General features: G+C 46.7%; 1 protein-coding gene across 16 annotated transcripts in view; it reads left to right on the plus strand.

The window, feature by feature from the left end:
- Window positions 1–18514, plus strand: part of ABLIM3 (actin binding LIM protein family member 3) — a 140488-nt gene that overhangs the window by 110551 nt on the left and 11423 nt on the right. For 5 of the 16 annotated variants that reach the window (XM_083430798.1, XM_083430809.1, XM_083430806.1 and 2 more), the window contains 10 exons: window positions 998–1056; window positions 3150–3221; window positions 3778–3933; window positions 6603–6632; window positions 7517–7646; window positions 8649–8747; window positions 10620–10670; window positions 15725–15859; window positions 16493–16557; window positions 17519–17666. In XM_083430798.1, coding sequence (XP_083286924.1) covers window positions 998–1056; window positions 3150–3221; window positions 3778–3933; window positions 6603–6632; window positions 7517–7646; window positions 8649–8747; window positions 10620–10670; window positions 15725–15859; window positions 16493–16557; window positions 17519–17666 — 945 coding nt within the window. The remainder of the gene's footprint in view (window positions 1–997; window positions 1057–3149; window positions 3222–3777; window positions 3934–6602; window positions 6633–7516; window positions 7647–8648; window positions 8748–10619; window positions 10671–15724; window positions 15860–16492; window positions 16558–17518; window positions 17667–18514) is intronic. The other 11 variants (XM_083430810.1, XM_083430811.1, XM_083430813.1 and 8 more) reach the window with 8 other exon arrangements.

The following is an 18514-nucleotide window of genomic DNA, read 5'->3' on the forward strand; positions in this document are numbered from 1 at the left end:
GTCTGTTGCTGCAACCTTCTGCTACAACCTGCCACAGACAATGGTGCCAGTTATGTTGCTAGGTGAGGAGGAGAAGCCAGGGCAAGGGTTCTCTCCTCAAGTGGAGATTGCCAGCTAGGCGGGGAAGGCCTTGCCTTCTGGGTTCAGTAAGCAGACTGCTGTATTCTTCTGAGGCTGCTGGGCCTTCCCCCTCTCCATCAACTACTTGCCTTGACCAACTCTTTTCCCACACCAGAGCACTCCTTACAGGGGTGGAATTGCACAGAACCTTGCTGATCTGCATTTCCTTCTGTACTGGCATCCAGGACCAATACCCAGTTTGTTAACCGAGTTTCCAACCCTTTGTCTTACATATAGCCATCATACAGTAGGAGGAACTACTTGTCTTCCCTTAATGCAGATGTAACATTTTTATGCTTTTGTTTGACTTAGTCAAACTGCATTTTATTGCAGTTGCATCTGCCCTCTGCTTATTGCAACCTGGTGTGGGGATTGCACAAATTGCAGGATTGGGATTGGATGGTCCCGCCTTATGGCAGAGTGTTAGACTAGATGGCCTCTTGGTTGCTTTCAATGTTACCAAGTTGGAACATGCCACACATGTAATCACAGAAATGTACATGACCCTTGCTAGTAGAAATTTCCTGTCAATTCATACAATGAGTGGAATGAATTTGCTACCATCCTCTTAGTTCCAAGCAAAAACTATCAAAGTTCTAATCAGTGCTGAAAAAAGGGTGATACAAATGCTGGATGTGCCAATAAGCTTGCTACTGAAAATGGAATTTTTGGTACACAGAGATTTAGGATCCCAATAATAGGAACCAGATGGGTAAAATGAACAGACCACCTTGCAGCAGGAGAGAACAGTAATAGGGTCAGGAGCAAGGAGCAAGGAAGCTTTCAGGAGTATTGTTTTGATGAGCCTGGGTAATGTTATGTAAATCAGAATCACAGCTGGACAGCACTGTAGTCCTCACCTTCTGCTCTGCTCCAGGTTCAGAAGTGTGGCATCCTATCTGCAAACAAGCAGCACGAGCAGAAAAAAAGTTAAAGGTAAGATGGAGCTGGGAATGGGCAGGAAGGAGAATTTTGGCAATGGATGGCTGAGGGAGTTCCTCAAGTGGAAATATATTATTAGAGGCTGGAAGATAGCCAGTTAATTTATTTACTTGCTTTGAAAGTCATAGCCCTTCTACAAAGCAATTGCAGAAGGAGAGGAAGCCTTAAATTTAGCATCCAAAGGCTTTGATTTTACAGGGATATATACACTTGAACGAAGATTACAGGCTTTGAAGCTTTGAAGCTTTAACCAAGGAGTACAGACTGACTGTGGACTTATTTCTCGTTTCTCCTATCTTCATAGTCTTGAACCACTTTATATTGTACACAGCTGTTACACTGTCTGCATCTGCACCAGCATTTGTTATAATCATGTACACACACAAAAAAGTATCCAAATGCTTAAGGATCCCAATGGGAATATGCTGACCCTGGCTCTTTGGTACATGTCAGCTGCATGTTTGAAGATGCACAGCTGTGAACACCAGCATACTAGCCTGTGCATCCTTGGCAAACACAGTCTCTGCATGCGCTATGAAAAGGCTCTCAGCATCCTCTTTATGCAATTGCCACCTTTCCTGTTTTGGCTATAATGCAAATGCAACTCTTGGGCATAGATTCCTGCACAGGCTTCTCTCCCAAAGAGGCTGCTACCTGCTTCTTAGTTAATTTTGCTTGTTTGTTTAACAACATTTACATATTGCTTGATTGCGAAATAAAAAACTTCTAAGTTGTTTACAAAAACATAAAACATTAAAACTATCACTAAAAGCAGGTGCTAGCCTAGATGGGCCTTTGGTATGATCCAGTAATTCTGCCTTAGATTAGAATTCCCATGTTTTAAATATTTATTTTAAATTTCCATGCTCTAAAACAAAACAGAGCTAAACTCTTATTCCAGGAACTGAATCACCACTTGAGTAGGTTGGCCTCAGAACTTTGCATTTTGTCAAGAAAATAAAATGCAGCAAGATTAGGGTCAGACTCTTGGCAATGAGTTATATCTGCTGCTTAGCTAGAATTGTTCTTGTAATAATAATAATAATACCCTGTCAATCTGGCTGAGTTTCCCCAGCCACTCTGGGCAGCTTACAGCACATATAAAAAATTGTAAAACATCAGACATTAAAAATTCAGATGTCTTATAAAAGTCAGATAGTTGTTTATTTCCTTGACATCTGATGCGAGGGTATTCCACAGGGCAGGTGCCACTACCAAGAAGACTCTCTGCCTGGTTCCCTGTAACCTCACTTCTCCCAGTGAGGGAACCGCCAGAGCTGGAAGATGGGGATGGAGATGCTCCTTCGGGTATACTGGGCCAAGGCTGTTTGTATTCTGGAAATGGTGGTCAGAATAGGACAGGACTGCAGATGGGATTCCTCATCATTGCATTCCTAGACACCAAGATTGTAAGCGATACTGCAAGAGATGCAAGGACTTGTCTCTTGATTTCACATTGTTTCATCATCACCCCTAAAATATTGCTCCAAAGTGATTTTGGAGGGGAAGAGCAGCCATTCATTCTGGTCAATTAGCTTGGGTTGGTGCATGAATTGACCAAACTGCTACACGGCTTGCAGGGATCAGGTGACATGATTCAGTGCATCACCTTGTGCAACATGCCTTTAGAGTCTCAAACATAACTACACATTATGGAAGGCAGCACCCTGCGTCTCTCATGTACTACTAAAGAAAACATAATCATAGACAACATCATCTTCCCTTCTGCAAACTGCAGTCAAAGTGCAGCAAAATTACAGAAATTATTGCTTTTAAGCAGAAGGAATATAGGCAGGTAGATTACTAATTTGCCTTTACTAAAGATGCACAACTCACTCAGGTTAGGGATAGCTGAACTGTGTCTTTCAGTGTGGCTGATTAGCAAGAGACAAGGAAGGTTTAATTCACCTTCTCCAACGTGAGGTCTTCCAGATGTTGTTGGACTCCAACTTCCATCATCCCCTGTCAGCATGGCCAGTGGTCAGGGATGATGGGAGCTGTAGCCCAATAACATATTGAGGGGAACAGGTTTTGGAAGGAAGGCTGGCTTCATTTGCAACTCATTCCGTCCTTTTCTGTCTACACAGCACAGAAGAACTTCAGAAACATCCATCTCCCCACCTGGTTCAAGCATTGGCTCCCCCAACAGAGTCATCTGTGTAAGTACAATTCTGTGGCTGAAGCAAGCCATGTAGTGGCTGGAGGACTGGGCATTGCAGCTCCTACGGGTGAAGCTTGGGAAGACATGTCCTTACACGATCCCAGGAAGGTTGACCATCCAATGCACCCACGTAGCCATTGAGAAATGGACTGGGAACAAAGGCAAACATTTGGCAGTTTCAGCCCAAGATGTCTACACCAAGTCCTTGAATGCCTTACTGCCAAAGGGCCCTGATGCTGATATGGCTTCTTTGAGCATCATCTGACTCAAAGGGTTCAGATGCATTTAGCCAAGGCAATTCATGGCACTGATTCCAATCCTGGCCCGCATTCTCCTTTCCCACTGTTGCCTCATCTACCTAGGGTAACCCCTGTCACCTCCTCCAAGGTTCAATCCTTCCCATTTCTCACCTCTGGTAACAATCTGGCTCCATTTGTTCTGATGATGCCTTCAACCTGTTTATTCCAACTTGCCCCTTCTTACCCTTGCACCCCCAGTTCCCCTTTCTTTACCTTTCTCTCTGTGTTCGCGTCTCTGTCTCTCCCTTTCCTTAGGCTAAAGTGGATAATGAGATCCTTAATTACAAAGACCTGGCCGCTCTTCCCAAGATTAAAGCCATCTACGAGGTGCAGCGCCCTGACCTCATTTCCTATGAGCCCTATCACAGATACACATCGGACGAGACGCTGGAGAGATATAGCTATGGGGAGGTACAGCTTCTCAGCCATTTCACCTGGGACGTAGGGAGCCAGCAAGGTCTGCAGTAGAAAGACTTTTCTATAAACTATAGCTGTGGATCAGGAATGGGGAACCTCCAGATGGTATTGGAATACAAGTCTCATCATCCATGCTGGCTGGGGCTGCTGGGACTTGTAGCCCTCTAGATGCGGACTTCCATGTTCCCCAACCGTGCTGTAACCCTATTCATTTTGATTGAGTTGTTTGAGAGTCACGATACATTTCTCTTACACTTATCGAAAGCAAAATCCAAATTTGTTATTGCTAAGTAGCCACCTTCTCAATATACAGAAAATGTCCATGTAAGGCCTGTTCTGAGTATACTGGTTCCATCCCTTGCTACAGGGATATAGATGGGGAAAGCACAGCACCTTCCAGTTAGAGGGGGGGTGGTCAACTAAGTTTTTCTCAGAGTAGACCTACTGAAATTAATGGCCCTAACTTAGTTATATTAATTAATTTTAGTGAGTCTCCTTTGAATAAAGCTTAATTGATTACTACCCATAGTTTGTGTGGTCTACTCAGGGGTAAGTGATGAAGATCCAGTTACTTAAATGTAGTGTGAGAAGTACGGAGTTATTTGAGGAACAATTCCTAAGGCTTATCCCTCAGTGTCAAAGACATCCAAGGAGCTCCCTTCAGCTCTGTCTTCATATGTCCAAACCTCACTGAAGATTGGAAAAGCATGGGGATCACAATAGCCTTGAAGCAGAAAATGAGGCAAACAAGCCAGGGCTTTCTTTTCAGATGTGCAGAAGTATGGAGGTGCTCACTGATTCACTATAGATTTTTTGATTCTCCAAATTTTGTGATACAGTTCCTAATTTGTGTTTTTTTTAAAAAAAGTACTGTAATGCAGGCATAAATGCATATTTTATAGTAAAATGTGAACAAAATTGTGCATTTTAGAATAAGATAAATACAAAAATGAGAAAGGATAAAATGCATAATTTTGAGGAAAAAATATGTAAAAGAGAATTCTAGGTACTATAGTTTATACCACACATAGGGCTTGTCTACACTTTGCTTGTCCCATGCCTAGAAACCATGGATCCAAGAGGTTTTCTGCTTGTCCCATTCTTCCTAGGCACAGGTCTGGGCAATTTTTTGTTTGCCCCATTGCTTTCTCCAGGAAAACCTGCTCTTTACTGCTGAATCGGAGCAAATGTCAATCTGTGCAAAACCCGATCGACATTGGCTCTGATTCAGTGGTAAAGAGCAGGTTTTTCCAGGGAGAAAGCAGTGGGACAGGCTGATCCATGGATGAGCCCACAGTTTTCTCCAGCAATCCTCAACAAACTCCAGCACCCAGAATACTTTGAGGAGGGAAATGTGCTTTATAGCGTGCACATTCTCCCCTTGTTCACGGAAGCCTCACTTCGCAGGGCTCAGAGATGGTGTGCCTGCAGTTGCAGATTTCCTGACATACGTGGTGCCTCTTGCTTGCACTGAACTGTGCTCTTCTTGATCCTATATTGAGTGCACTGCAGCCGGGCCGGGTCGGGAGTGTTGCTTCGTTTGCTGCAGTTGGAAAGCCTTAGGAGTGGGCTTCCCAAAAAGGCATGGTACCTCATATCTTCGCTCTTGCTTTCACAAGCTTTCCTCTTGTGAATACAGTGGTACCTCTGGTTAAGAACTTAATTCGTTCTGGAGGTCCGCTCTTAACCTGAAACTGTTCTTAGCCTGAGGTACCACTTTAGCTCATGGGGCTTCCCACTGCCACCACCACGCAATTTCTGTTCTCATCCTGAAGCAAAGTTCTTAACTCGAGGTACTATTTCTGGGTTAGCAAAGACTGTAACCTGAAGCATCTGTAACCTGAAGAGTCCATAACCTGAGGTACCACTGTATGTGCTAAAAGCACTTTGTATTTTGTGGAGGAGAAGCAGCAGTTCAAGATGAACCTGCAGGGTGGGTCAGAACCACTGCAGACATTCATTTTCCCTGAGAAAGAAGAAAGAAAGGAATGAAGGTGGAGTGGAATTGCTAAAGGACTGCATCTTTATCATATTTGAATGAGCAAGCATAAGTCTGATACATGGAATATGTGGTGCTCATGCTGGCCCACCAGATTCATGTCATACTGATGGCATCTGCCATGCTAGACCCATCCTTTATGATATGTGCTGATCCCCTACAGTAGTGAAAGCAGGATGCTACGGAGCTTAATATAATATCCGTAGTCTTGGGTGTGCCATCTTACGTTCTATTGTATATTAAACCCATATTTGTTCACATATAGAGCTTTAAAAAAGACTGCTAAATGTGGTGGCAATAAGGGAAAAGGCTGGAGCTTAGGGTGGCCTGTTCATTGAAAGATGGGGAACTCCAATGAGGACTCCTCAGCATCCATATATTTGAGGGGAAGAGAGGTATTGGACTCTGCTGCATGCACACACACACACACACACGTTTGCTCCTCCTTTGTGTTAACTTTGGAGTCTCCCTCCCAGGTTTTCTCAATCCCCTGACAGCTCTAATAAGGTTGTAGGTCTTGCTAAGTGGACAGTAACTTGCGGGAAGATGAACTGTGCTGTGGCCTTGAGCAGTCATGTCAGCTTGTAATCATTTCCCCCCACTCTCTTTCTTTCCTCGCTCTTCACTCCCTCGTGGCTTGTCTCTGGTGTCCTGTCACTTCTAGTCTCTTGGAACACTCTCTCCGTATTCTCAGGTAATCATACGGCACACAAGACTAATATGAGGGCCCATGTGGCATTGAGCTGAGGAAAACTGTCAGCTGACAGCTGGACCATGAAAGCCCCTTGGCTGGGTACTGAAGGGTCGAACTGCATTGCTACTAAGCCTTGTAGTTAGACACTGGAAGGTGACCGTCCCCCATGACAATGTTAAATTAGGAATGCTCAGGGTAAAGCAAACTATCTTTGTAATCTCTCTCTCTCTCTCTCTCTCTCTCTCTCTCTCTCTCTCTCTCTCTTACACACACACACACACACACACTGCCCTTGACTGGAAAGAGAACAGTCTGCCCTGAACAAAATTAAATCAAAAGTAGAGGGCTAGGATTTGTGCCATGGGCAGTGGTGTGGGACAGAAACTTTTCCTAATGCTTTGTTTTTCTATGGAAAATGTCCGTAGGTTCATTTAATAACAGTGAAGGGGTGACAACTGCAAATATCAGGGAAGTTTCAAAGTTTTTAAGTACAAGTAAAATAAACATGTTCAAATAGATCACTCTCTAGGGCAGTAATGGCCAAACTTGGCCCTCCAGCTGTTTTGGGACTACAACTCCCATCATCCCTTGCTAACTGGGCCAGTGGTCAGGGATTATGGGAATTGTAGTCCCAAAACAGCTAGAGGGCCAAGTTTGGCCATCACTGCTCTAGGGCATCAGAATTCCGCCCCGCCCCCACCCCCCATGCAAACTGGAAATATTCTGAGGCAAATTACCCTGTGTATTTGCATAGGAAAACATTTCTGGAATATCTTCCAATTCCATATTTTCCAGAAAACCCACATCACTGGCCAGGGGTCTCATGCGCTTGCACCTCCCTAAGGGCTGAGTCTTTTGCCATCACTGCTCTTTCCCTTTTCCAGGATATATATGAAAGCATGGACATCCGACAGAGGCGAGCCTCCAGCCCCGGCTACATCGACTCCCCCACCTACAGCCGTCAAGGCATGTCCCCCACCATCCCACGCTCACCGCACCATTATTATCGCTCAGGTAAGCCGAGTACACATGCAAAGCAGAAACCAGTGCTGTGGCATCATCAGGACATATGCGCCTCTCTCCAAGGCACATTCAGGGGCGGAACATCTTCCCATTCCCAGAAGAGCTTGCACTGCGAAGCCTCACGTCTCAGTGGTGGTGGGGAGAAGGGCAAAGAGGACACACCCCCTTGGCCAGTTTCCTCTGTTACGGAGGAACGTTGCTGGACACCTGGCCAACTTTGCTACTGTCTGTCCTCAGGGTAGAGATGGGTTGATTACTGGGACTTCGCACCCCACTGGTGCATATGCCGCTCTCCCTTTTCTGTGGCCACTTCAAAACTTCAAGGTCCTGCGCTAGTGGTGAAACGGAAAGGAGCGGATGATGTGGGAAGCAACGGATGCGCCGGGATTCATAGGCACACGGACAGAGGTGCTAAGAAGTTCTTCAGCATGGACACAACTGGCACTGGGTTTTGACATGTTGCACTTAGGAAAAAGAGCAGAGCAGAGAAGGAAAAAAACGCAGAGAAAAGCATGTCTAGCAGAACTGGCTTATTCTGGGTCTCCTGTAGCATATTCCCCCACCCACCCACCAGAACCTCAGCCTCTGCCAAAATGAATTAAGTTGTACAACTGTCACTGAGCCTGCACCTCTAGCACCAGCTAGCGCTGCCGGGTAAATCCTGGCATGGAATTTTGGGTACTACTGGAATAGGTTTAGAACTGCCACTGATGACATGCACCTGTGGGATTTTCCTCTGGCTCCTCTTCATCGGTGGAACCAGCACCCCTCCCCTCACCGTGGCGTGTAGGAGTCTTCATGACCACCCCCCCACCCCACCCTTTCATCATTCATGCATCCCCATCATTGGTTCACAGGTGGCTTGCTACTCTTCTAACATGGCTGCTTCTAACACCAATTCTCCTCTGCCTCTCTCTCTCTCTCTCTGTCTCTCTCTCTCTGTCTCTCTTTTTCTTTCTTTCTCTGCTGCTCCCTCCAATCTGCTCTTTCAAGGAACAGAGAGTGGGCGCAGCTCCCCCTACTATAGCCAGTTAGATGTGAGGTCTTCTACACCAACCTCATACCAAGCTCCTAAGCATTTCCACATTCCAGGTAGGCTCTGGAGGCCTCTGGCCAGCCTGTGAAGGAGCACTGTATCTTTTTTGGTTTTGGTTTTATTTTTGCATGCATGCATGCACGCACGCATGCATGCACCAAGTGTGCATACTGCATGAGTAGTGCTACTGCCAGCCTAGAGTCAGCTAGTAACAGCAAGAGACATCCGCATGTCAGAGGCCATCCATAAATAAGACCTGCAGCCTCAACCCACCCCTCCCCCCAAGTTTGTTTTCACCCTCCCCGTGCAGCTTCTCCCGCCTCTGCAAAGAAGAGATCCTCCTGTCCCTCTCGTCCCATTCTCTTCCCTCAAGGACCACAAGGCAGAGCTTGTCTGTCAGCTAGGAGCTCTTCTGCACCCATCCTTGACAGATAATTTATCTTATACTCCTCCTGCTCCCCTCAGGGCCCGCTGCACCCTCCCCCCAGATTTAACTGGGCTTGCCAGATGGCTGCTCCCCTCCAGCAGAGACTCCGGGGGCCACCAGGTAAGGGCCACTGCCGCGCCCCTCCTGCAGGGAGGGTGGGAAGGAGGGCAACACCTGCCCCTTTTCAGTACGCAAGTAGTTACACGTGTGCCCTCCCCACCTGCCCGACAGCGCAGCCTGTCATCAGCTTTGCTCGCAAAGGGAATCTAGAATCATTAGTTCACTCCAAGCACGTGAGGCCGACACCTGTCCAAACACCTGGCAGCAGTGGAACCCCTCGGCCTAGATTGAACTAGGGCAAGTCAAACCAGGGTGCCTTTTTGACAAGCACACACCCTCCTACCTGAAGCCATTTCCAAGATTTTGATCTCAAGTCATTCAAACAAGCCAAGAAAAGAAACTCAGGGGCCTTAGGACGAATCTGTTAGGGGCAGGATGAAAACAAGTGACAGAATCCATGCCTGGTGGCTTGTTTTATTTTTTTCCCTCCCCTCAATTAGCTGTGTGTTGAAATCCAAATTTTACTTGGCAGCTGATCTTGGCAGTGCCCATGTTAGCAGAGTGGGAGGAGACACTATCAGATTTTCATGAGGGGCCCTTGATCTCACAGTGCGAGAGAAGAAGGATGAGGTAGACCTGGAGTCACACAGCTTAAGGCCTTGACTGCCTTGGCTATTGGAAGGAAAAGGGTCCTTTTCACCTAGAACTGCCTGAAAGTTCTGGAATTTTCCCTGTCACATTTCCTTTCTGTCATTACTACTGCCGGAAATGGTGTTCCGACGACGAGCGCCCCAGTAGATTTGGCTGACGTCTTTTATGGATGGCCCTTTGCCCAGCCCATCAGTAAGCCTTTGTGCTGGTAGGGTAGCTCCTCTTCCCAGCTTGCTTTGCTTCTCTCGCTCTCTCATTTTAAGAGACCCTGGCAGACATGTTTTGCTCTTGGGCAACGATGGGATGAGGGTTACAGCCCTGTCTCTAAGGAACCGACTCGCAGATCATCTGGTGCCACTGGCAGATGAGAAAGACGTGGCCGTGAGCACCACCCAAATTAGGACTTCCCTTCCCCTCAACGAAGCCATCAACTGTGCCAGAAGGAGAAATGTCTGCCTGACCCTGCATGCTTTTAATGGTGAGCATGCTCCCAGCATGATCTCATGGACGCATTCTCTGTCATATGGCTGTCTGTAGCACACATCACCCCAAGTAGGATGGATTCCTTCTTCCCCCATCAAACCAGCTCCCAACCTATCTCAGCTTTGCAGCTGCTTAAAATAAGGCTGTGAGGAGAAAAACACTGAATGGAGTAAGCAGGCAGTTGGATTGTGGGTGGGGACCTTACCCACAAATTGTGGCGGCTCTTGTGATTCTGAAACATTCGCGCACTGGCTCCTCTCCTTTTCTGTCTCTTTCTTTCCTTTATTATCTTTCTTTTTGCCTCCAGCTGCTGCAGAGAGTAACATCTACCGGAAACCCCCCATCTATAAAAGACACGGTACAGTTTGGGCATGGCTTTGACACATATTTGGATACACATAATAACAAAGTCCAGTTCTGCTTTCGCGACAGTGCTGCACATTGAGTGTGGAGTGACTCTGTGAGCTTTGCAAAAGTTATATACCAAGTTGACATTTACCAAGTGCCAGACCTGGACACAATGGGGGGAAGAATGCAAGTCTGAGTATCTCTGACTTCTGAAAAGGAAACTGCAACAGCACTTACATTGGGGCACGTTCTAGGTCAGGGACCTTCAGACGTTGTCCTAGGAATATAAACAGGTCAAGGTCAAAATCTGCCTGGGTCTCCTCAGCCATAAGGAACTCAAAGTAGAAATGGGCTATTTAGCTGACAATCCTTGCTCTCTTGCTGGTGAAAGGGAACAACAGGGCTATAGGGCCAGTTCAGTTATTACACCCATCATGCATATTAGTATTATTTATACCAATCATGCACATGGAAGTTTTCAGGTCCCTCCCACAAGGAGCTGTCAATCTAAAGTGCCACACAAGGGAGACATCAAGGGCAAGGATGAAAATGGAAGGCAGGGGTGAACGGGAGAGGAAAGTGTGGTTGTTGCAATATGATGCACTTTGACCTAGTAATAGCTGGGCACAGAGTTGTACCAGAGGCTTCATAAGAAAAGGTGGCTTTGAGGAGGGATCTGGGGGAAGGAAGAGAGATGGTATCATGGTCAAAGGAGAAAGGGTGGAGTTTTTTGAGGGAAAAGAGGCATTTGGGAAGTGGTTTAACTGGACTGCTGAAAGTCACAGGCAAGAAGGTATCAGGATATAAGTGAAGAAGGGGTCAAGGTCACAGAAGGCTTTGAATGCAAGGATGAGGAGCTTGTGTGGGCTCCAGGAATGCACAGGAAGCCAGTGTAGGGATTTAAGAAGGAGAGTGTCATGGTGAGAGAAGTAAATGCTATTGGCAGCTAACTGCTGGAGACCAGGAGAGGCTAGCATGGTGGGGCAATATGATGGAGTTGCCTCCTTGACACCAGCATCACTGCTGCTTCCCAGGATGCATCAGGGCAGGGGTGAGGTTGGGGCCATCTAGGCACACTGGCAGGAGCTGGCTGTACTCCATGCTGACCCCAGCCTTGCCGCTGACCTGCCCCACCATGGAAAGCAGCAGTGATGCTTGTGTTTGCCGGACAGCTCCACACCACCATACCAGATGCTCCTGGAGGGGACTGACATGAGATAATCAAAGCCCAAAGGTCAAAGTGAGAGATGATCAGGGCATAATGTAGATTTTTATTTTTATTTTTTGCTAAGAGAGGAGAAAGGAAGAAGAGCTGTCTTTTTGCAAAGTCATAGAGAAGCAATATGGTTTTGCAATGAACCTAAATAGGGGGGAAATGAGTGAATGAGAAGAGCAGAAGATAAAGCCAAGGTCTGATGCCTGTCCCCAGGGTGGGTGGCCATACTGTCACTGGATAAGGAGACTGTACAAGGTGAGAAAGGCTAGAGAGGAAACGTCTAGCCTCGCACATAAGACAGCCATGAAGCATCCTAGCAGGAATATCACTTGAAGGTGTGGGACTGGGTGTTACAAGCTTGGAGGCTAGATGTTCTGCACCCTCAGGGCCTGGGAAACTACAGAAACAATGTCCCTCCAGACTTCTTCTGAGTCAAAGCTCTTGGGAGCCATGGAAGATGGAGGAGCGCCCTCTGCTGGGCAGGTCCCATCAGGGAGGAGGATGAGGGGCTTGCTCTGCACTCACCGATCTGCTTTTCTTGTTTTAGAAGGGTCTTGTGGCTTTCCCCTTGAATGTGGTAACCGAGTGTCTCCTCTCTTTCCTTCCCCCTTTCCCCCTTCCGCTGTCTGCCTAACACCCTGCCCTGCTGGCTGGCTGCTCCCCACTGCATTGTAAGTACCTCCCTTGGCCTCTCTTCTTGGTACCAACAACCTCACCATGCCTTGCTCCTAAGAAGCCCTCTGACTTCCTCCAGCAAGCCTTGGATAGCTTAAGAGAGAGAAAATCTGCCCTCCTATTAGGACATAAAATAGCTTTCTCTGAATATATATATATATATATATATATATATAAATACATTTGTGGACTTAATGCATGATCACGTAATGCAGATTACTTATCCCTAAGTGCTCTATAAAAATCCTCTTGTACGCACCGTCCGAAGTTTTGCCTGTTCTAATGCACATTTAAGGGCATATTTTCAAAGCAAAATCGCTCAAAACCAGTTATCTCCTTAACACACTATATTTATTCTTGAGAGTATCAAACCAGGAATGAGAGTTGCTCCGTGTTAATTAAAACAGAAATAAAAAAGTGAGTGTGTGTGATAAGAACATAAGAAAAGCTCAGCTAGATCAGGCCAAAGGGTAACTTAATTCAGCGCCTTGTTGTTGCAGTGGCCAACCAACCTATGGGATCTGGTCTTTATTAGGATGGATTGCTATTCTGGATTAATTCTGGATTAAATAATATGTGGGGGGTTGGGGAGGTGTGTGATATTAGTATAAACTTCCATTGGCACCAGTAGGAGCTTGTTAATTGGAGCCGGGATAGCAGGGTGGCACAAGTAATTTTCATCTGTTTTGGCCCATGGATACAGGTTTTTGGAGATCGGAAACATGATATAGGAAGGATCTGAGGCTTGTATGATGATGATGAGTTGCTAAGTACAGGCTGCATAAGGCAGCTATTCTGTATGATAACAACCTATCAACCCAAAGCAAATCATACCCTAATTCTCTTTCACTGTTCCTTCCTGTAGCTCTTTTCTGATGACCGAGCTACATGGGAAGCCGTTCATGCCATTAGCAGTTGTGTGGATGGCTTTTTCTTGTAAACGGAGGTTTTACTACAATCAGATGGCATATACATTTTGTTAAATAAATAAAATACAACGATAAAATTAATGACTGTAAATTGCTTTGAGGCATGTGAAATAATAATAATAATAGGCAGGGAGGCAGAGGGGTTGATGTGGATTAGGATTTTTGTGGGAGGGTTAGGGGAATTTAGTCTTTTCCTCATCTATGGCCCTGATCAGAGCTCTCTACTTGATATTTTCATTTACAGAAAAGCTTCCATGGGAATAAACGGGAGCTTTCTGTCCAATGCAAAGGGCAGACATGAGGGGACTAATCCAGATCAGGACTCTCATGTCTCCCAAGGTCCCAAAACTAGATCAGCCTCTGCATTTGCTTTTTACATTTTTGAAAGCCGTCCATAGAGTTTCACGTGACTGGCACCTTGTCTTGTTTGGTCCTAAGACTGAGCCAGTTTGGGCCATGCCCGATGTCTCCAGTGTCTCACTTTTGATGTGATCATTGCTGTGTCAGGGTGCTTGCTAGTTCAGGAGGGTGACTCCCACCCTCCTCCACTTGCCTGACCTCTTTCCCCTTTCTCCCACTGCTCTTCCTTTCCCTGCCCTCATCCAGCTACCTTCCGCCCCAGTGCTGCACTTATCTATGAAGCTTGTGCCACTTGCTTTCTGCTTCCCTTCTTGACATAAACACAACCTTCCCCAACCTGGTGTGCCCTCCCCTTCAGCCCCCATCAGCCCCCAACTAGCATGGCCAATGGTTGGGGATGATGGGAGTTGTAGTCTAACAGCATCTGCAAGGCACCAGGTTGGGGAACGCTCACATAAAGGATGAGAATGTAAGCAGCAGTCGGTTCATTGATCCTGCTAGCTCACTGTTGTCTACAGTAAAGGTAAAGGTAAAGGGACCCCTGACCATTAGGTCCAGTCGTGGCCGACTCGGGGGATGCGGCGCTCATCTTGCTTTATTGGCTGAGGAAGCCGTCAGACAGCTTCCAGGTCATGTGGCCAGCATGACTAAGCCGCTTCTGGCGAACCAGAGCAGTGCACGGAAACGCCGTTTACCTTCCTGCCGGAGTGGTACCTATTTATCGACTTGCACTGGTGTGCTTTCAAACTGCTAGGTTGGCAGGAGCAGGGACCGAGCAACGGGAGCTCACCCCATCATGGGGATTCAAACTGCCGACCTTCTGATCGGCAAGTCGTAGGCTCTGTGGTTTAACCACAGCTCCACCCATGTCCCTGAGTTGTCTACAGTACTGACCAGTAAAGCAGCTCTCCTTGGTTTCAGAGTGGAGTCTCTCCAAGCTCTACCTGGAGATACCTGGGATGGAACCTGGGAACTTCTGCATGCAAAGCATGCACCCTGCCCTCTGAGCCACACAGCCCTTCCAGAATCTAGAGAGTGAACTGTGCCAGTAACCTACATGGAGCTGTGTTGTGCTCCAGCTTGGAAACTTCTGCCATGGAGGCAATTCCAGGCCTGGCTTTAAACAGACAGGGGGGTCTCCTGAATGAAGCAATAGGGATGGGGTGCAATTACAGGGTGCCACATATTTGTTGACCGAGGAGAAGTGCTACCTTCCTCACAGGGTTGTTGTGAGGATGAAATGTAAGTGGGAGGAGGAGAGCCAGGTACACCAACTTGAGCTCCTCAGAAGAAAAAGGGTGGTATATAAACATATAAGTAAATAAAATACCGGCAAGTGGAAAATAGCAGAATTGCATTGCTCTGTTGCTCTGCATTTGCCTAAGCTCTGTAGAGAGGTAGCCAGTTACTACCATGCCCATTTGCCCCTGTTTCAGAAAAAAAAAGTTTGCTATCTGGAGATTTGGAAGAAAAGTTTGAATTAGGCATGAGAGCAGCAGGACCGTTCATTTAAACCAGGGTTTGTTCTGATCTTGCTTGAAGCATTTTTTACGTGCAAAAGCAATGGAGGGAGAGGCCCATGGTTTCCCTCCCACAAAGCCTCTCTCCTGGTGTCTCTTCCCACTCACCCACCCACCCTGACACCAGCTTCAGCACCAGCAAGGGGCTATGGTGAGCAGTGGGTACACAGGGCAGGCATGGCTCCCTTCCCCCTTGCTCCTCTCTCACCTTAAAAACAAAGCCCTTGTTTTTATATAAGGTAGGAGCTGTCCTGGAACGATGCCAATGCCTCTGCTGCCCTCGCGTGTCGTTGCTGCCAGACCCTTCTGAAGAGCTCCCCTTTTCCTTCCAGTCTTTCACACATGCTCTCTGTCGCTTTTGCAGATGCCCTATCTGCAGCCACAAAAAGCAAAACCAGCGAGGATATTGCCCAGAGCTCCAAATATAGCCCGGCCTACTCTCCAGATCCATATTACCACTCTGAAACTGAATACTGGACCTTTCAAGGCTCACCTAAAGGTAACATTCTCCACACCAGGTCACCGAAGGCTCCAGGAATGTGTGTGTCTGTGTGTGTGTGTGTGTGTGTGTGTGTGTGTGTAATCCTACATGCAGTGGCCATGCTGAAACGGAGAGGAAAGTGCCAAAGTATCCAACTGCAGAGGAGGACTGGGCTCTTGTACCTTTTAACCATGGTCTGCAACAGGGATGGGGAACAGTAGCCCTGCAGATATTGCTGGCCTGCAACTCCCATCATCCCAAGACCATACTGCCTTGGGCTGAGTCCAGCAACATCTAGAGGTTCCCCATCCTCAGTCTAGAATATGAAGGTGGGCAGAAAGCTGCACCAGCTGAAATTCCCTCTTCTGCACAGCTCTTAAAGTTACAGGAGCCCTGTCTGCCTTTGTGGCTGGTCACCTTCCATGAACTGGATGCTCTGGCCCTTCCCAGCTATAATGCCTGAAAAGAATATGCTACTGTCTGTCCCATTCTCCATGCCAGAAGGATCACAGGCCCCTTTGGGTTACAGAAAAGCACGTCCAGCATTGGCCCCAACCCTAGCAAAGTCCCCAGATTCATGGCTGCTGCCTTAACCTGATGCCATGCAAGTGATTTCTTTGAACTGACTGCCCTGCCGCCACTTCCTTGTAGCACCACGAGTTCGGAGGTTCTCATCAGGAGGAGAAGAAGATGGGTTTGATCGAGGGATGCATAAGGTGAGTGCTCATCTTCACTGATCCACCTTTGCCCATTTTATGCTGAACGTAGGAACGCTGCCGCAGCCCAACTTCCACAGGCTCTCTTGCTCCTTGGGTTGGTAGCAGCGCCTTCAGGGTTCCTCACTGTGCCAGCCTCTGCTGCTGTGCTCACAACCTCATAAGAGGAGGTAGGCTGCTGAGGCTTTGACTGTATCCTCAGATGCTGCTCCATTCTGTGCAATGGGGTAGTCCAGTGCTGATTGCTTCACCGGGGAAACAGTTGAAATCTCTGAGTTCATGTCCACAGTGATAATGCCTCTGCACCTTTTCATTATGTTTTATTGGATTTTTACTCTTTTAGGTCATTTTATTATGCTAATCTCTCTTTTTCTGTATAATTTTTCATTAAGTTTTTCTGTTTTACATTTTAAAATATTCATTTAAACAACCTTAAATCAATGACTTCTCTTCTCTTTCCGTGGTTCAGTTTACATACTACAAATCCCTGCATATTTTACATAAGCTAAACCATTCAGTATTCCATTATTACAACCATCAAAACTTGTCTACGCTGTATCTTAATTCTTACAGCGTCTTCAAATGTACACAATTTTCACCCATATATTCAACAAACATTTTCCAATCTTCTTTAAATGCACGTTCTTCTTAAGTGGCTAATCTCTGTGCCACTTAATCATACAAGGGAAAATAATATTTGTGTGTTTGAAATTGTTTATATCTCCCCTTTCAGGATATAAATCCTATCAAGGTGGCTTACAAGTAATATTCTGTTACATATTTTTAAAACACAATAAGCAATATTAAAGTGTTGACACACAGCAGGATCCTTCCCACAGGTCTGTTCATGGTAGATCATGGGGTGGTGGGGTTGCCCAGCAGGATCCGGCCCTGATGTGGTCTTTGCCTCCTTCCCTCCCTCTCCTATAATATTCATCTTCTGAATATTTTGCGGTGATAGCTCCAGACTGGCATTGGCAGATTGATACTGAAGGAAGAAATGAAGGCCCGATCCAATTCCTACGCCGACCCCTGGACTCCTCCTCGCAGCTCGGCAGGCAGTAGAGAAGCTCTTCACACGGCCGGCTATGAAGGCTCCTTAAATGGCTGTAAGCAATCGGGAAAATTTCACCTACCCCCTGCCTGCCTGCCAGCAGATGGTTGGCTTCAAGGAAGTGAGAGGTGCAGAAGGCTTGTCTTTTCACAGGCCGTGCATTGCTATTGTGCGAGAGGGATTCTTGCTGGGGGTGGGCAGGTATCACAGACATGGCCGAATGATCCCAGTGCAGGGGAAATTCAGATCAGATGCTGAGTCTGTGGATTTAGAACCAGCCGACTGAGCTCTTCTAGTGAATTAAATTGGCTGGTTTTGCTATGAATATACTGGTTCCAGCCTGATATTGTTTTCTTGATGCAACATTCATAGTTGGGGGCTGTGAGACTGAGGGAGGTTAGAACGGCAGTGAAAATGGAGACATTAATAATGGCTGGTCAGGTTCACATACTGAGAATGAACCTGGGTGTTTCAAAGCTACCTCATCACATACACAGCGCTAGCCTTTAGCTCACAGTCCTGTTTCTAGGTCTCACACTGCATTCTCAAAACGACCATTCCTGCCTGATCCAACTATTCCCCTGGCTTTTGACAGAGAAGCATTTGAGAGAGTCAATCGGCCTAAGACAGAAGTGTGCATAAGATTGATCGGGATCTGCTAGTAGATCACTGGGTGGTTTGCAGTAGGATTTCTGACTCCCAGTTATTTTAGCAATAGCAAACAGCTAAGCAGTTTAGAATCCCTGGTCTGTAATAACTCAGACATAAATGTTTGCTTAAATATGCAAACTGTGTATGGGTTCCTGGGGTGCAGCAGGCAATTGGCTCCACCCCCTTGACTCACCATTTTTACCCCATTTTTGCACCATTTTACACTGGCTCCGCCCACCCTGCACCTGCCCT

The sequence above is a fragment of the Podarcis tiliguerta genome, assembly GCF_965153285.1.
Source record: "Podarcis tiliguerta genome assembly, chromosome: 2".
Taxonomy (NCBI): Eukaryota; Metazoa; Chordata; class Lepidosauria; order Squamata; family Lacertidae; genus Podarcis; species Podarcis tiliguerta.